This window comes from Eleutherodactylus coqui, chromosome 1 (assembly GCF_035609145.1).
Source record: "Eleutherodactylus coqui strain aEleCoq1 chromosome 1, aEleCoq1.hap1, whole genome shotgun sequence".
NCBI lineage: Eukaryota > Metazoa > Chordata > Amphibia > Anura > Eleutherodactylidae > Eleutherodactylus > Eleutherodactylus coqui.
This window is the reverse complement of record NC_089837.1, coordinates 126,491,765-126,510,200: the sequence shown is the minus strand read 5'-3', so window position 1 is coordinate 126,510,200 and position 18,436 is coordinate 126,491,765. Positions and strand designations below refer to the sequence as shown.

At 43.1% G+C, this 18,436-nt stretch overlaps 1 protein-coding gene across 1 annotated transcript in view; it reads left to right on the top strand.

Moving 5' to 3' along the window:
* The window catches only part of PLCH1 (phospholipase C eta 1), a 267,361-nt gene that overhangs the window by 16,811 nt on the left and 232,114 nt on the right, over nt 1-18,436 (top strand). Inside the window, exon 2 of the mRNA XM_066600144.1 lies at nt 4,571-4,683. Coding sequence (XP_066456241.1) covers nt 4,605-4,683 — 79 coding nt within the window. The 5' untranslated portion in view covers nt 4,571-4,604. The remainder of the gene's footprint in view (nt 1-4,570; nt 4,684-18,436) is intronic.

The window sequence follows — 18,436 nt, the reverse complement described above, 5'->3', positions numbered from 1 at the left end:
AGAGCAGGGGGCATATAAGGCACGGGCTTCAGAAGAGATGGGTGACCCATTAGACACATGCTTAAAAGGAGATGCAACGTAGGTTGTAGGGTTTAAGAACAAGGGGTCAAGTATTCTTAAAGTGACCTACTATTTTTGCGATGAAATTCTATCCATGAAATATCCGTGTTTTCTGGCATATCTGCTGACTTATATTTTACTGCAATATAAGCTAGTAAAATAAACTTTAGTTTATAGGAAACTAGAAATTCAAGTGGTCCTTGGCTTCTAACCTCCAACAATCATTTTCCTTTCTGCAGTGAGGGTAAAGGGCTTATTTATTCCGAATGTTTGGGATAGAATGAATGTAGAGCGCCTGCAACATTGTATTCGAACCCTTCTATGTACTGCATGAACTTTGCAAAGACAAATAAGAGTCCTCCAGTCAATGCATGTCCATCAGCCTGCCAATGCCTCAGTGAAGCATTGGGCTTTGTGTGGTCTGCACTATAAAGGCGCACAACACAAGGTACATTTAGTTTATCAGTTAATTAAAAGCCACAAACACAGCTTTGGGGAGCAGCTTTTGTGTAATTGGCTGCATTAGATAGATTAGTCACTGCTAAATGATAGAGGTTGATCACAACAAATCTTCCTGTTAATCTGCTAGGAATTGATGTCATTATAGAGGCTCTGTAATCAGGAAATGATGCCAGATAATCATTAGAGAACTGGAAGGCTGATGGAGGAAGACAATGAAATTGGCCAGAATGTATCCGTCCCATCCGATTTATTCATGCTGGAGAACAGACCCCTGGATGCCTGACAGCTCAATGCACATTAAGCCCCATTTATGTGTAATGATTTTTCCTGAGGGATAGATCATCGAGCCTCATGTGGTGCAGAGTGTAAGCTCTCGCCTACGACCTGAAGGTTGCAAGTTCGATCCCCGCATGCGTCAGGTAGCTGGCTCATGGTTGACTCAGCCTTCCAACCTTCTCAGGTCAGTAAAATGAGAACCCAGCTTGGTGGGGGGTAATAAGTAATAATTACCTGAAAGCGCTTCGGAATAAGTTGGCACTATGCAAATACCAAGATTTTTATTTATTTATTTTTTAATTTTTGACCTGAGAATCCCGTTAATATTCATCCCCATAAAATTATAAAGCAGAAATGTTCGCATGGACTAATTTCATCCTATGTGAAAGGTCCCTTACATGGATCACTGGTTGGTCAAACGAACATTCAGGCAAACGTTCAAGCCCGATAAGCCATGCAAAAGGCTCTTCACCCCTTCCCATCGTCCGCCATACGTGTACAGCCGGCATTGCTGTATGGAGAAGGCTTGGAGCACAGTCCATACATGCTGGATGTTGTGGCACGTGTTCATAGGATGATAGTCAAAATACAGTATAATGCGATACTTTAGTATTGCATTATACTTTATAAGGGATCAAATAGTGGCAGCTCCTCTATGGGGAATAAAAATAAATAAATGTATAATAATCTTAATTATTAGAGAAAATATTAAAAGTTTGAATCTCCCCTCCTCTTTTCCCAATTGTGGCTGTTTATGGCACAGCAGCATTAACCAGGCATGAAGAACATTACATAACACTGACAAATTGAGCGGGGCTTTAAAAAGCAATTTCAAACAGGGCACCATACAACCTAAGGCCTGCTCTGTCTACATTTATCACCATTTTCCCCTCTGCAGGCTGTATATGTGATTTTTTTTTTTTTCCGGTTCTCTATGAACTGGTGGGAGGAGTCTCCCTTTATGTTGTGCCCAAACACTACACAGAGAGAAATGCAGATTCTATTAACTCGTTGTAAAACACGCAGATGTAACATCATGAGGGAAAACACTAGAGAAGTGCTAGAGTTGCGGATAAATAATAATAAATCACTCTGCATTAGCTCTAAAAGCACACCTATGTGTCTCTGCTTCTCTCCCTATTTCTCACCCCTCCTCTTACGGCTTCATAGACTTCTCTTGCAGCATAAGTGATTACCCTCTGTTACTAGAGACTAGCATCACTTGACAACTGGCAGTGGACAGGAAATTAAAAAAAAAAAAAGGGAGACCTCTAGTGGCCATCACCTTACAAGGAATTTTCAGCATAAAAGCATCATTTTAGGCCAATACAGTTTTGCAATTTTTCTGGCTAATACATCGGCTATCATATAAGCACAAGTTGTTTAAAAAGTTGGTGACCACCATGTTCATACTTGTGTTGAGGAATTGCTGTGCTATTTCATCTGGTATAATGTTCCAGATCTCCACCGGAGACTATGATGCTGATGTGAACGGAGCAAGCTGGCCATACACATAAGTTGGCTGTCTTCCCCAGCCTCCCTATTATCATACATAAGCAGAGTGAGCATGTTTATTTAGTTGGGAGAGGAAGGGGACAAGCTGCTACCAGACACCTTTGACACCAGATTAAGGCCGGCCAGCATGCTGCAACTTTTTTTTTTTTCAATGTAGCAGCCTACAAAACATCGCTAATGTGAAGGAACCCATTGGAAAGCATGGGCTTCACATACATGCGATTTGTAGCACTGTCGCGTTGCAAGAAAATCACGCAACTTTGTTGCCCGTGTGAAAGCTGCCTAAAGGTGCATTCCATCTAAGCCAATTATAGTTGACAATGGTATAACTCTAGTAATGCTGTGGTCACCCTTAGCTAGGATTATGGGAACAGCCCAACTGGCTCTTCTATACGGTTTCCTTAAAGGGGTTGTCCCGCGCCGAAACGGGTTTTTTTTTTTTTTAAACCCCCCCCCTGTTCGGCGCGAGACAACCCCGATGCAGGGGTTAAAAAAACAACCCCCACAGCGCTTACCTGAATCCCGGCGGTCCGGCGTCTTCATACTCACCTGCTGAAGATGGCCGCCGGGATCCTCTGTCTCCATGGACCGCAGGGCTTCTGTGCGGTCCATTGCCGATTCCAGCCTCCTGATTGGCTGGAATCGGCACGTGACGGGGCGGAGCTACACGGAGCTACACGGAGCCCCATAGAGAAGAGGAGAAGACCCGGACTGCGCAAGCGCGGCTAATTTGGCCATCGGAGGGCGAAAATTAGTCGGCACCATGGAGACGAGGACGCCAGCAACGGAGCAGGTAAGTATAAAACTTTTTATAACTTCTGTATGGCTCATAATTAATGCACAATGTACATTACAAAGTGCATTAATATGTCCATACAGAAGTGTATAGACCCACTTGCTGCCTCGGGACAACCCCTTTAACTCCCACAGAAGTGCATGGGACTTGGTTGTGAACAGTATTACTCACTCTGATACATTATCTCCAAAACCCTCATCCAGTTCTATAGATTGTTACATATAATAGCCAGTTTGACTTCCCATAATCCCAACCACTGGTGGATGTTGAGGTGATAGATGCAGGTAGGACCCACATCTATTAGACGTTTATGGCATATCCTATGAATATGCCATAAATGTGTGAGCTGGGATACCCCTTTTAAAAAATGTTGTTCTACCCTAATAAAATGTATCCATGTATTGTGTAAGGGTTTGGTTACACCAAATGATTTATCCTTTGAATGAGCGAATGATGTCTGCGTGTGCTTGTTCACTCGTGCAGCCTGTTCAGGCCGATACATCATTGGCTCATTCAAATGACATTAGTCAGCCATTCTCATTTACTGTATAAGTGAATGACAACACTGAGAAATCGGTATTTAAACTGAATGATTAGTGAATGAGCCAACGCTGATTTTTTTTTTTTTAATGCCTGCATCAAATGAATGATAAACGAAAAGTGAATGACTTATTGTTTGATCATTGGCTGCATTTACACTGAAGATTATTGTTTATTTTCATTCATTTGAATGATTTTTTTGAACGATAATCAAATTATCTTCTAAAGATTTTCATCAAACCCTTTATCCTGGGATGTCTAATGGACGGGAGCAGCAAGTACCTGGGACTTGGAAGCTTGCTGCTGCCATGGGTGGTTTATTCTGAAGTGCTGTGGTATCTCCTAATGATTACCCTTTGAAGTTTGGCGCTGAGCTCTGAGTCACGGGGCGGGCTGTGCCCACCTCTCCTTTTCCCGCTGCATGCGAATGACAGCTAGTTCTTTCTATACAGGCAGGGAGGGAAGCTGTCATTCATGCTGCGGGCTTGGAGAGACCGGTGCGGCCCACCTCCGTGACTCGGAGCTCGGTTCTGAGTTGAGCTTCAAGGTGCATTTATGGGGGCAACAGGCAACCCTGTCTGGGTGCCTGCTGCCCATTGTTGGGGTAGCATGAACCTGACAACAGAATCCCTTATTATGTTTAACACAACTCGGAGGTTGAAATCGCTGGGAATCTGACAGCATTTACATTGAAATGAGTGTTTTGTTTCTTCGGCTGACCATACCCATATAACACTTGGTATAAGTGGAATTGATAAATCTCTCCCAATGCCTTCTGGCAACATATCTGATGCTTACAGGTTGGAGATGAGATTTGTTTGTGTATGACTGAATACTGTTGCTGTAAGGCAAATACCAGAAGACCTGTCAGATTTCTTAATAAACTCTACAATCCGATTAACGATATAACTTTCCTTTCAGGAGAGATTTGCATGTGAATGCAGCACCAGTGAAAATGAGCTCCTGGAATCTGGAGACGCGGCGGCCCTTGCAGTACTGCAGGCACTTCTTGGCAGACAATGGTGCATTTCATGGTACAGTCTCAAGTCTTCTTATAAATCTTCTGATCTACACAGAGTTGGACTAAGATCTAATGCTAAACTGGAGATTAAGCCAACAAAACAGCATTGAGAGAACCACAGATGCAGATTATTTATCTAAGAGAATATCATCTTTATTAATAAAAAGCATATATTAACCAGTGCTGTGCCATCAGTTTTTTTTTCCTTTTAATTTGGTTATTTTTAATGGCGGAATTTGTCTTTTTTTATTTATTTTTTCCGCTGATTATTAAAGATTTTCTCTTACATAAATACCTAGCTGTGGTTCCTTCAATTTGTGTTTTGCTAGAAATAAAGCTGTAAGACAAGTCCTCTGTTTCTGAGCAGCTTCCTCCCAAGACATGACCATAACAGCGATTATATATTGCTCCATTTTGAGGTGCGTGATTCTTAAAGGGAATCTGTCACATCCCCAAAAACTAAGTTATGGTGCTGTTCGGGGATGTGACATAGAGCTGGGTGATGCATTTTGTCATACTGACCTGCTATCATGATCCAGCTGTGTCCTCCTTTGAAGTCGGTGAGCGGTATGAAAATCTGACTTTTTTCCGAGTCCCGTGTGTGTGCGCTGCAATTACATCTATGGGAAAGCACTAGCACGGGAATCTGAAAATAGTCAGATTCTTGTGCCACATGCTAACTGCAGAGGGGGACACTGCTGGTGAGTATAAAAATACATCACCCAACTCCCTGTTGCATCCCCGAACAGCACCATAACTTAGTTTATGGTGCTGTGGGAACGTGACCGGTTCCCTTTAAAGCTGTTATATTGTAAGGGACGTTGGTTAAGTACAACTTGTTCCCTGTTATTGGCGGTTTCAGACTTTGGAGAGGATGACGATGGTGTTCTTTGCTAAAATTGACTGAAAGCTCAGAAAAATCCTGAGCATAGAATCAATGCTGTTAGATCACATATCCTCAGTCCTGAGAGCTTTTAGGAGCATTTGAGTAAATATGGTTGAGTTCCTGTATATTGCTATTTAGTTGTACACTGACTGGCCTCTGTATTAGTGACACCCATCTAGTTGCAAAATGGGCCTCCTTGTTGCATCCATCCACAGGTATCGGAAATCCCAGGGTATGCCAAGAAAATATTCCTCACCCCATTACTCCACCTCCACCAGCCTGAACTGTCAATTTCTGGCAGGAAGGATTTATCGATTCATACTACTTGCACCAATTTCTGACCTTCCCATCAGTATGATGCAACAGAAATTTGGATTCACTTGATTGGTCAAATTTTTTTCCGTGATCCTGCTTTTGCATTCTTTCACCCACTGGAGTCTTTTCTTTCTATTTCTCTTAGACAACAATAGCGCTAGAACTGGATGTCTGTTGGTATAACGCCTTTGTGTTGAGCAGTGACCTCTCCATTTGGGCATGTTAGTTCAAGCACCAGCGTTGTATCCGGCTGCAGTTTGCTTGTGCACCACCTGTTTGTCAGAATGGTTCTTGACACCCTCCTCTGACCCTGTGTGTTGACAGTTGTATGTTTTTTCTTGATCACACCATTATCTGTACACTCTCCAATACTGGTCCCAGCTAGTCCAGCACCAATGATCATGCCTCAAGTCTTGCAGATTGCACACATTTCCCATTTTAATGGGGATTCACGCTAAAACTCATCAACAGAAAACTTGCTCACATGATTTTTTGCTACAATCCAGGCTGATGTGTCTAATTTCCATACAGGGAAACTTCAATCATGAAAGGGGCCGTGTATATCGGTTTGTGGGCTTGTGTTGCTCTTATGTTTATTAGGAGTTATGGGGCACATTTACAAAGCTTTTTTACACCAGTTTTTGGCATTAAAAAGTTGCAAATTTTTGCTTAAGCAGGTATTGGCTCAAAAATTTGTGACTTTCCTCCTTTTCTGCGCCACCCCAACATTTTTTGAAAAGTGAGCGGGGCTTGTGAGGAAGGGTCATGGCCCCCTCGGGCCGACAGATTTATGCATAATGTGCTCCAGAAACTGGCAGAAATTATACCAGACATGTATGCTAGGTCACACATGGTATACTTTATGAAGAGGGCACACAGAGGAGTCGGGGAAGTGCATCATACATGAAATGTCAGGCTTAATCAATTTCTCCTATGTGTTCGACTTTATATAGTGGCTGAAGTTACCTGCTCAATATAAACCGAAAACCAATGTGCTGTAACATAGTACTCCCTCTCCACATTCATTGAATATAGTAAGAGAATCATAGACTGACAGTTATGAATGCTTTGCAGTGTACATAACTTTTTCACTGGGCGCTCTTCCTCCTACATTGTGATTTCAGTGCTTCTCGAAGTTCATGTTTGTTCTCAAGGTGAAATCTAGTGCCCTCTGCTGCAATCAGCGGGTGCGTTCAGCAAAATACATAGCCAATATATCAATAATTTTAATGTCCTGGTCACACCAGTATTAAGGACCTCATGCTAGATGCCATTTGCTTTATATGCAAGGCATAATTAGAAAGCAAAATTAAAGGCCAGCCTCTTCTGCCTCTTGCCCCAGTCATCAAGAGATACAAAGGTGTGTTAGCAATTCTGAATGCTAAAAATATTGGTCGTCCTTTGCAAAACAGAATGAGAAATGTCACCCATAGGGAATGCATGCGTGCAGAGCGAACGATACTGGTGCTCACCACCAAGTGGCAGTGCAGGCACACTTATAGCTGCTGGCTGGCACGCACCATTCATACAGTTACTGCCCGTTCTCAGTAGGAAATGTTAACCTGAAAACAGGTTTTTGTGTATAAACATACGTGCGTTGGCTTCCGGCTGTGCGGGCTAATTCTATTTTGAACACATATACAGTATGTATATACTATAGTTTCTTTCTTTCACAATCCCCTGCTGCAAGATATACACTATGCAGAAATAGTTTTCTCCTATGCAGATACAGGTTAGACTTCTGTGATTATATATCTCTAGCAAAGACTTTTCTTACAGTTCACACATTTCTACGCCTTACAGGACCGGGGGTTCAGTAACCAGTACTGTAGAGGTGTGAAATAAAGATGCATTTAAAGGGGTTATCTGACTTTAAAAGAAATTTAAAAACTGCCATTTGGGTTAAAAGGAACAAAATACAAAAGATAGTTCTCATCGGTTATTTTCCCAGCAAACCTGCTCTTTCGAACTTTGTTCACAAGCTGGCAGCATATGATCATTGCAACCAATCAGTAGCCACAATGGTCAATTGGTGTCCTATTGACATTGCCGCTCAGGAGTACTGCACATGAGCTGCTAACAGTACCGGTGGAGTACCGCCAGAGTTAATGCTTCCCCTCTCATAGTGCTGCACCACCCTACATCTCCTCTCTGTCTACCTGTGCTTTCCATCCTGCTAATGGCCTTAGACTTCCACTGTAGTTAGAACCTCCCATTCCTGTCTTCAAAACTTTTCTAGAGCTGCTCCAGTTCTCTGGAATGCGTTACCTAGACAACCAGGTTAATCCCCACAATATTAAGCAAGTAAGCTCTAAAAAGCATCTTTTTAGGAATGCTAATCACCTCCTATAATCTAAGGCAGTGTTTCTCAACTCCAGTCCTCAGGGACCCCCAACAGATCATGTTTTTTTAGGATATTCAATAGTAAGAACACCGGGGATAATGTCTGAAGCACTGACGATAATTACATCACCCGTTCAATACTGAGGAAATCCTGAAAACATGACATTTTGGGAGTCCCTGTAGACTGGAGATGAGAAACTCTGATCTAAGGACAACTTTACGCACAAGCACCCAACAGCCGTCTTAGTGGTGATCACAGCTATGCTTTCACACAGGAGTGATCATCACTCAGTGAATGCAGGTGGAGCGAGACCGAGATTGTTACGGCCACCCATCTTCATTCACAGTAAACAGGCAGCCGTTCATAGATGAACAGCTGCCTGTTTACACGGACAGATGTCATTTTTATTTATTTTTTTTATTTTATTTTTTTTATGCCTGCACGATCTGAACAATGAAAGAATTATCATTCATTGTTCAGATCGTGCAGGCTTTTACACTGAACAATTATCATTCAGATTTCTGTGATCCACCAAGAATCTGACCAATTTTTTGTTCAGTGTAAAAGGTCCTTAAAGGAGATGTCCCGCGCCGAAACGGGTTTTTTTTTTTTTAAACCCCCCCCCCCCGTTCGGCGCGAGACAACCCCGATGCAGGGGTTAAAAAAACCACCCGCACAGCGCTTACCTGAATCCCGGCGGTCCGGTGACTTCAATACTTACCGCTGAAGATGGCCGCCGGGATCTTCTACCTTCGTGGACCGCAGCTCTTCTGTGCGGTCCACTGCCGATTCCAGCCTCCTGATTGGCTGGAATCGGCACGTGACGGGGCGGAGCTACACGGAGCCGCTCTCTGGCACGAGCGGCTCCATAGAAGACTGCTGAAGACCCGGACTGCGCAAGCGCGGCTAATTTGGCCATCGGAGGCCAAAAATTAGTCGGCTCCATGGGAACGAGGACGCTAGCAACGGAGCAGGTAAGTAAAAAACTTTTTATAACTTCTGTATGGCTCATAATTAATGCACAATGTATATTACAAAGTGCATTATTATGGCCATACAGAAGTGTATAGACCCACTTGCTGCCTCGGGACATCTCCTTTAACTCTGTCCATTCTCTCCGTTTATCCACACTCTGTCCAGATCTGATCACAGTATCACCCTCATCCCATACATACTCCCCATACATCCCCTGATGGAATCTTTATCCACGGACTTTTCCCCTGCTTTGGCGCATGCGCCCGTCAGCAAAAATGGCGAACGCAAGCGCAGAAGCTGGGGAGGGCCCGGGAAACTTTAAAATCCCCTTGCTCCTGGCTACTAAAGGTAGTCGAGAGCCTGGAGCAGTGACCAAAGGCCATAGTGAGTTGTCCCCAGTCATGTGATTGCTGTTATCCAATAGATAATGGCGATCACGTAAAAATTGACGTTTAATCTTCCCTCACGACTGCATCTTCTTACCGGAGGCCTCCGCATTTGAACCCCGACGCGATCATCCTCCACGTGCTTATCCGGCTTCTGTGCATGCACTCGCGGGCAAAATAACGGACACATGTGAAGGAGCCAGGGAGCCTGGGAAATGTAAGACGACCTCGCTCACGGCTACCAAGGTAGCCGTGAGCCTTGAGCAGTGAATGGTGGCCTTGTTGATCTGTCCCCGGTCAATGGGCTTGGAATTTATTCAGTTAGGCCCTGAAAGCCAATGGGTGTTCCCTCCATTATAGGTGGACACTGCGTCATTATAGTGCAGGAATTTTATGTTTGTTTCAAAACCCTTCCTTGATATCGCCATGCGGAATATTGCGTGTGGTATAAAATTTCCATGCTCCAGTAGGCTCTAATGCTCGGCTTTTTTAACCCCTTAGTGACGAAGCCTGTTTGCGCCTTAGTGACGGAGCCAAATTTTGGAAATCTGACATGTCACTTAACATATCATAACTCCGTGAAGGCTTTACATATCCAAGTGATTCTGACATTGTTTTTTCGCCACATGTTGTACTTCATTTTGGTGGTAAAAATAGACCCATAGAATTTGTGTATATTTATTAAAAACCCCAAAAATGGGAGAATTTTGAAAAAATTTTCATTTTTTCACATTTTCAACTGTAATATCTCAAATATGTGCAAACCTACTGTACAAATTTTTGCTCAGATATATATTTCCATCTGTTCACTTTATTCTGGACGCACGTTTGAAAAACTTTCGTTTTTTTTTAACCATTTAGGAGACGTACAAATTTAACATTACTTATCAACATTTTGAGGAACACTTTATTTTCCAGCACCAAGCCAAGATTGTAAATTCTCATAGGTGTCAGAATTATAGATAACCCCACAAATGACCCCATTTTAAAAACTACACCCCTTAGTGTATTCACTGAGGGGGGTCAGGAGTATTTTGACCCCACAGTTTCTTTTCAGGAATTAATGCAATTTAGAGTAAAAAAAATAAAATTTCATATTTTTGCAAATACGTAATTTTTAACACAGATTTTTTTTCTATAGTGCACATGAAAACGAGGATTTACACCTCAAAATGCATACCCCCGTTTGTCCCGTGTTCGGAAACATACCCATTGTGGCCCTAATCTTCTGTCCGTATGTACAACGGGGCCAAAACCGAAAGGAGCAGCCAGTGGCTTTCAGATCAGACATTTTGCTTGAAGGCGTTTTAGGCCCCATTGGTCACTTGTAGACCCCTCGAGTGGCCAAAACGATAGAGAACCCCCACAAATGACCTCATTTTGGAAACTAGACCTCTTAGCGCATTAATCTAGGGGTGTACTGCATATTTTGACCCAACAGTTTTTGAATGAAGCAAAGCAAAGCAGAAGGAAAAAATTACGATTTTTGTTTTTTTTTATCAATTATGTGATTTTAAAAACATTTTTTTTGGACAGCAGACATATGAATGGAGGCTTTCACCCAAAAATGGATACCCCCGTTTGTCCCGTGTTCAGAAGCATACCCATTGTGGGCCTAATCTTCTGTCCGTATGCACAACGGGGCCCAAACTGGAAGGAGCAGCAGGTGGTTTTCTGAACAGACATTTTGGTTGAAGGTGTTTCAGGCCCCATTGCCCACTTATAGAACCCGTGAGCGACCAAAGCGACAGAGGACCCCCACAAATGACCCCATTTTAAAAACTAGACCCCTTAACGCATTTAATCTAGCGGTGTACTGCGTATTTTGACCCCACCGGTTTTAAATGAATTGAAGCAAAGCAGAAGGAAAAAATTACGATTTTTGTTTTTTTGGCAATTATGTAATTTTAAAAATAGGTTTTTTTTGTACAGCATACATAGGAATGAAGACGTTCAGCCCAAAATGTATACCCCCACTTGTCCCGTGTTCAGAAACATATGCATTGTGGCCCTAATCTTCTGTCTGGATGCACAACGGGGCCCAAACTGAACGGAGCGTCAAACTTTAACTGTCTTTTGACTTTTACGTGACCGCCATTATCCATTGGATAATGGCGATCACGTGACCGAAGACCGCTCACCGCGGCCCCCTGTGACATCTCTAAGCTCTTGGCTACCTTTAGTAGCCAGGAGCAAGGAGATTTAAAATTTTCTCTTGCCCTCCTCAGCTTCTGCACTTGCGTCCACCACTTTGGCGACGGGCGCATGCGCCAAAACTGGGGGAAGGTCCGCGGATAAGGATCCCATCAGGGAACCTCGCTGGTGGCCTTATTTAAGTAATTTCACCTCCCCTCATGGATCCGATCCATGATGGGAGGTAAAAATTGAGCTCTTTTTTTACTTTTACGTGATCGCCGTTATCCATTGGATAACGGCGATCACGTGACTGGGAAACACGTACCGTGGCCGCCCATGAAATCTCCAGGCTCTTGGCTACATTTAGTAGCCAGGTGTCGGGAGATTTTAAATTACCGCGCCAATCTGCGGCTTTTGCGCCTGCGTCCGCCATTTTGGTAAACCAGGACCTAAGGGTCCAGAGGCCCCTCCACAGAGGGGAGGTACTGTCGCGGCTCGACGGTCACAACAGTGTCATGGCATGGTGGCCTCGACGCAGGCCAAGACCTGTCGCCTTGTTGTGCAGGATAAAGGTTAATGCATGATGTGCAGAGACAGTTGGGTGCTGTCTCTCTTTGCTGCATGGATGCATGCTGGATTAGGCATGCCTGGGTGAAGGTTGGAGGTGGGGTTCTTTAATTGCTCTGCCAGTGCTCAGGTGTTGACTAGCTTTATATTCTCACCACTCCCTTTGCTCAATGCTGCTTTATTCAGCTCCAAAGAGGAGTAGTGAAGACTGGAGTTCCTCTGTGTTGGGTGTACTGCTATTTCCAGATAAGTTACTGCGGTTTACTTTTTCAGTCATATTTGTGTTTTCATTTCTGTTTTGCTTTGCTGTTCGGTTCGTCTCTCCAGGGACCTCTATAGGGACAATCAGGGCCCAGGAAGAAGACCATGGGGCCGCCTCTATCGAGGCGATTACTCTGCTTCTAGGCAGGGACCCTTCACCGCCCTGCTAGGTTAGGGCCAGGCTTCCTTCTCCCTGGAGGGGTGCTACTGTTCAGCATAGTGCGGTCCGCACTGTTCTACAGTGCATGGTATTGTCAACTGCAGTGGCTGTGAACGTCACCCTGCGTCCATGCTAGGCATGTTGCTTTTGTGCTGCACAGACTAGACAGTGGGGTTTTGCAAAGCTGGAGTTGGGGTTTTCTCAGATGAAATTCTGCGCATATAAATTAGTTTGGGTAACAACATGGTCAATCAAATCATCAAAAAAAAACTTTGTGCTCCTTTCTGAGCCCCACTGTACTAGATTGTATCCTTGAGTTCTCAGTGAAGTTGGGGATCTGGGGTGTGAAATTTTCTTGGATAATCCACTGAGCACAGATGAGTCGGGATCCTCTGAAGTTGCAGTCCTTGAACGCCTTCTCATGGGGTACAGACTCGCTTGATGATGAAGAGGGTAATGCTAAAAAAGCAGGGACATCCTCACTAGCTGAGTCTGACTCAGGCGCACTTATTGCATAAGCCTCCTTTGCTGTAAACCTACTGCAGGCTATACCATAGATTTATTATGCACCCAAAAAAAAATGCACAAATAAAATGTATTTGGCGGGTGACGACAGGACACTGTGTGATCACTGGGATGGGGTGACCATGACACGGGGTCGGGAACACAACTGGAACGTTTGTTTTGTTAAACTGATGGAAATTCTGACACTACTCTGACTGACCACACTAAACTACGCTAAACCGAATGACCATGTGATGCGTGACTATGGTGACTATGGGACAGGGACATGGGAACACAGCAGGAACATTTTTTTGTAAAGTTTTTTTTTTTTGGGTTGCACAGACAGGATCAGGCACTACACTAAATACACTAACTAAACTAGTAGATTGATGGGGGTCTGCATCGGAATCACATTGATCAGCTGTTCACCAGCCTAGTGTGCTTGTGCTTTTTGTAGAAAGCAGACTGCTCTGTTCTCACTGCAATGGCCATACTTGGTGTTGCATCCATTCACTTCAATGGAAACTTTGCCTGTAAAACCAAGCCTGACCACTGCAGTGGTAACAGAGCTGATTGCTTCCTGCAGAAATCTACTCCATGCATGAGCGCATTGGGCTGGGGAACACCTGATCAGTTGGCTTCCCAAGTGGCAGACTCTTGTTGATTTACTATTGATAACATACCCTGGACAACCCCTTTAACCCCTTCCCGCCCCATGACGTAAGGGTACGTCATCGGAGCGGGGTACTTCCTGCAAAATGACGTACCCTTACGTCATAAGGATAGTGTGAGATTATAGCAGGTCTTGCGCTATCCCGCAGCGGGAGCCGGCTGTCAGTGATAGCCAGCGTCCCGCTGCGACGGCGGGGGGCGTCAGAGTTGCGCCCACCCGCCGTTAACCCCTTCCCTGCCGCGCTCCCTCTGTGACAACCAGCCGGATACCGGCGTCCTGTATTGCTATAGCCTAGGATCGCTGTAATAAGCGATAAGGTATGGCAGGGCAGCAGCCCTGCCATGCCTTATCGCAGCGATCTGGAGTGCAGTGGTGAAAGTCCCTCAGAGGGACACAGATGTTGTAAAAAAAAAAGAGAAAAATAAAGATCAAAAAATAAAAATGTTAAAAAAAAAAGTTAAAAAAACCCTTTTTTATGCTTTTTCTTATATTAGCATTAAAAAAAAAAAATCCCACATATTTGGTATTGATGCGTCCGTAATGACGTGTACAATACATTAAACACTCTTTTTATCCTGCACGGCAAAAAGCGTTAAACGCTAAAAAACTGAGGCAAAATACTAATTTTTAGCGCATCCCAAAAAACCGCAATAAAAGTTATTTTAAAAAAAAGTATGTACCCAAAAATGGGACCAATAAAAACTACAGCTCGTCTCGCAAAATATAAGCCCTCCAGAGAGCTCTGTCCATGGAAAAATAAGAGTTACAGGACTTTGAATGCAGTGAGTTTAGAAAAAAATAATAATTTCCAAAAAAAGGGCTTTTATTGTGGAAAAGTAGAAAAACCTAAAAAAAAATAACAATTTTGGTATCGTTGTAACTGTACCGTCCTGCAGAAAAAAATGTAGTGTCATTTATGTTGCATAATTAACGCTCTAAAAACCGCAAAAATCTATGGCAGAATTGATGCGTTTTCTCTCCCTACGATCATAAAAAAAAAAAAAATAAGTTTTACAATATAGTCAATGTACCCAAAAATGATACCAATTAAAAACTATAGTTCGCCACGCAAAAAACAAGCCCTTATACGGCCGCGCCGACGGAAAAATTAAAAAGTTATGGCTGTTGAAAAATGGAGATGAAAAAATATCAAAAATCGTTTGGTCCTCAACGCCAAAATAGGCCATGTCCTTAAGGGGTTAAAGGAAGTGCATCATCTTTATTTTCTTAGTGAAACTCATTCCTCTTTTTTGATCAGTTTTTATTTTTTGATTTGTACTTTTTTTAATTTTATTATCTTTCTTGACTATGGGGCGGCCATATTGCCTTTGCAGGGATATGCTTTACTGCAGCCTCATGGGCTATTCAGGCAATGGACAGGAGGGCACCCACTGATGTCTAGGGAAGACTTTTCTAGACATGCTCTGTGGCCCATGCAGAGGTCATAGTACAGGGAGGTGAGCTGTGAAAATTGCCAATTGTGAATGGTTGATCATGTTATCCATATATAGGTGTTACCTGTCATTGCACACCTGCCTTCCACAATAATAAGATACTGTTTTCTCTACAGCACAGGAAGCCTTAGACTATGATTAGCCTCAGTGTGAAAACTGCAGGATTTTAGGATTTTTTTTTTTTATTGATCATGTAAATAGTGACATCGAAAATTTAAGAAATCACCAAAAAAGTCTCAAAACCTATGTTTAACAAAAAATTCGATTTATACAGTAGGCCATTTTCTGATGACATGTTGCTTTCAATAGAAGAAAAGACAAAGAGCCAGAAGTCATTCTTTTTATGTACTCTGTAGTTAAGTAAACCATGTCATGTCTCGCATGGAATAATTCAAGCTTTGAAGTTAGAGTAGAGGGGCAGGCAGCCGCTTTAACATGCAGATCAGTGGAGTGTTAAGGGAGGATAAGGACTTGGCTAGTTTACTAGGCTTTACACGTTTACGTGGAAATGGTTCTCTTTTGCATTGTGTTTTAAGGGCCCCTTTACATGGGCCAATAATCCTTTGGATCCTTGTCATCTAGTGAGAATCTAAATGATCGTTGCTCAGTTGGGGCATGCATTTACACTGAATGATAAACAAGAATTATGCTTTGGGGCTTTTTTTCTGCTAAAACTGAGGCTTTAGTCAAGGTAGAGGGAATTATGAACATTTCCAAATATCAGCCTATTTTGGCACAAAACCTTCAGACCTCTGCTAAAAAGCTGAAGATGAAGAGGAATTTCACCTTTCAGAACGACAACAACCCAAAGTATACCTCCAAATCAACAATGCTGGAAGAAGATGGATCAAAGTTTTGGAATGGCCCAGCCAAAGCCCAGACCTGAATCCCATATAAGATCTTTGGCTGACCTGAAGAAGGCGCTACACACGAGATGTCCTCACAATCTGATAGATTTGGAGCGCTTTTACAGGGAAGAGTGGGGAAAGATTGCCAAGTCAAGATGCGCCATGCTGATAGACACCTACTCAAAAAGCCAGAAAGACAAAATCAAAGGGTACATCAAAGTATTAGTTTTACGGCATGCATATTTGTGCAACCACATTATTTTTTTCCTACCCTACTGCGGAGTGTTTTCCATTGTTTTCAGTGGGAAATATTGCTTCGCACTTGCGTTGAAAACAATGGGTGGTGTGAGGGCATGCTCCACGATGTGGGAAAAAAAATCGTTCATGTGTATGCCACCATTATAAACAAAAATATTTGTGCGAGATTTGTGTGTCTCATAACGCGCAAATCTCACGCGAGATTCTCGGCAGCGTGAAACCAGCCTGACAGAACCAGTTCATAGCATAAATACAGTCGCAGGATCAAGTTCATAACCTCCTGAATACAGTAGCAGTACGAAGTCATGTTGTAGAACAGTTGTGTCTCAGAAAAGCATAGGAGAGGAGAACACAGAGCTAAGAGGATGTACTTTTATGTAGCTCCACAAGACGTTACTGCATGGAGAAGGAAGATCTGGCCAGGCGGGTATAGGGGAAAGATCGCCCCTCGCAAATACATCCGCCTGGTGTTCTCCCTACAGTCTGGTGGCGGTCCCATGTAGCTATATGTAAATTGACATAATTTAAACCGTATTCTCATTTTAGCAACACAGTTTGAAGATGTTGCTGTGAATAATAAACTACATAATACGCAGAACGGGAGGGTTTCCCATTATATATTGTGCTTTATATGTAAAGTGATAACTATATTCTAGTATCCAGTATTCTATACAAATAAGTACCTGCTTTCCCTGGACAGATGCCTATATTTCCTGCATTATAACAATGGCGCTCCGCTCTTCTCCGCCGTGACAGAGGTGCCAGCTGTTATTGAAATATGATTTCACTGAAGTGCAGCGTTCAATGTATCAGGTTGATTTGGCAGCTAACCAAGTGCCATGAAACAAGGGCTGGGAAATAATCATACCTGCGGTTCCTCGCTTCTCAGAAGATGAAACTATTAGAAGAGAGACGATGACTGGCACCATTTCTGGGATTCACGAAACAAACGATGAAACTCTAAATAAAAGTGTATTGATAACTGGAACAATGTGGCGAGTGATCACATTTCACGCCGAGACAAATGCAGGAATCCAACATCTTCCCAGCAGTGTAATTGTGTTGGATTAATGGCAATCCGGCCAGTCCTCCTCAGATATTTACATGCCAGGTTCACTTTCATAGGAAAACCTAGGAATTCTTTTACAGTGACCTCTCCAATAACTACATGTCATTGTCCCTTCAGTGCGGGTGACACTCTGTATACTGCCTACACAGCAAGATTGGAACAGAGACCCTTTTAAGTTTACCTGGTCACTCTCTCAGCAATGGTGTTTGTATTGCTTTTTCCATTATATTTCCCTATTGCCTTTCAATGAATATCTGGCCACAGCGGTTTTTAAAAAAAGGTAAAAAAAACTTGAAAAAAGTGCTAGGAAAAACATGGCGAAAAATTTGGGCAGTTTCCCTACAAATTAAGACATGTCCACACTGTGGACTTTTCTATAGGAAAAATCTGCCGTATAGCAGATTCAGGCTGGCCCTCAGATTTCTTATACAGATTTGCAGTAGCTGATTGGCTGGGTTCCACCTCTTGGGACTCCGGACGATCAGCTGTTCAGGCACCCACTGTCAGCGCCACAACATATTGTACAGAGCGGAATTGTATGGAAGTCTAGTGGGCGTTGCTGGTAATTGCAGGCCCAGCTCTACTTGAAATGGATAGGAGCTAAGCCTGCATAGTAAATGCCATCAGAACAAAGTCAAATGAATTTAGGTGCTGACTCCTTGTCGGAATTCTCACACATTCTGCCCTTTGAACAATGCCTTTATAAAGACTACTTTGCAATCTCTATTGAAAAAAATAACTTGCTTACAAATTTATTAGAAAGCCGGGCAGCTGAGCGGAAACCAAATGGACCACATTATAGTCAATGGGATCCATTCAGCACTGTTCGGTTCCACAGTGATTTCTCCTTCCAGCTCCCCAAACAGAGAGTGAAACGCTGAGTGCTGATGTGAAACCATTCTTAAAGCAGATCCAAGAAACATAGGGTGT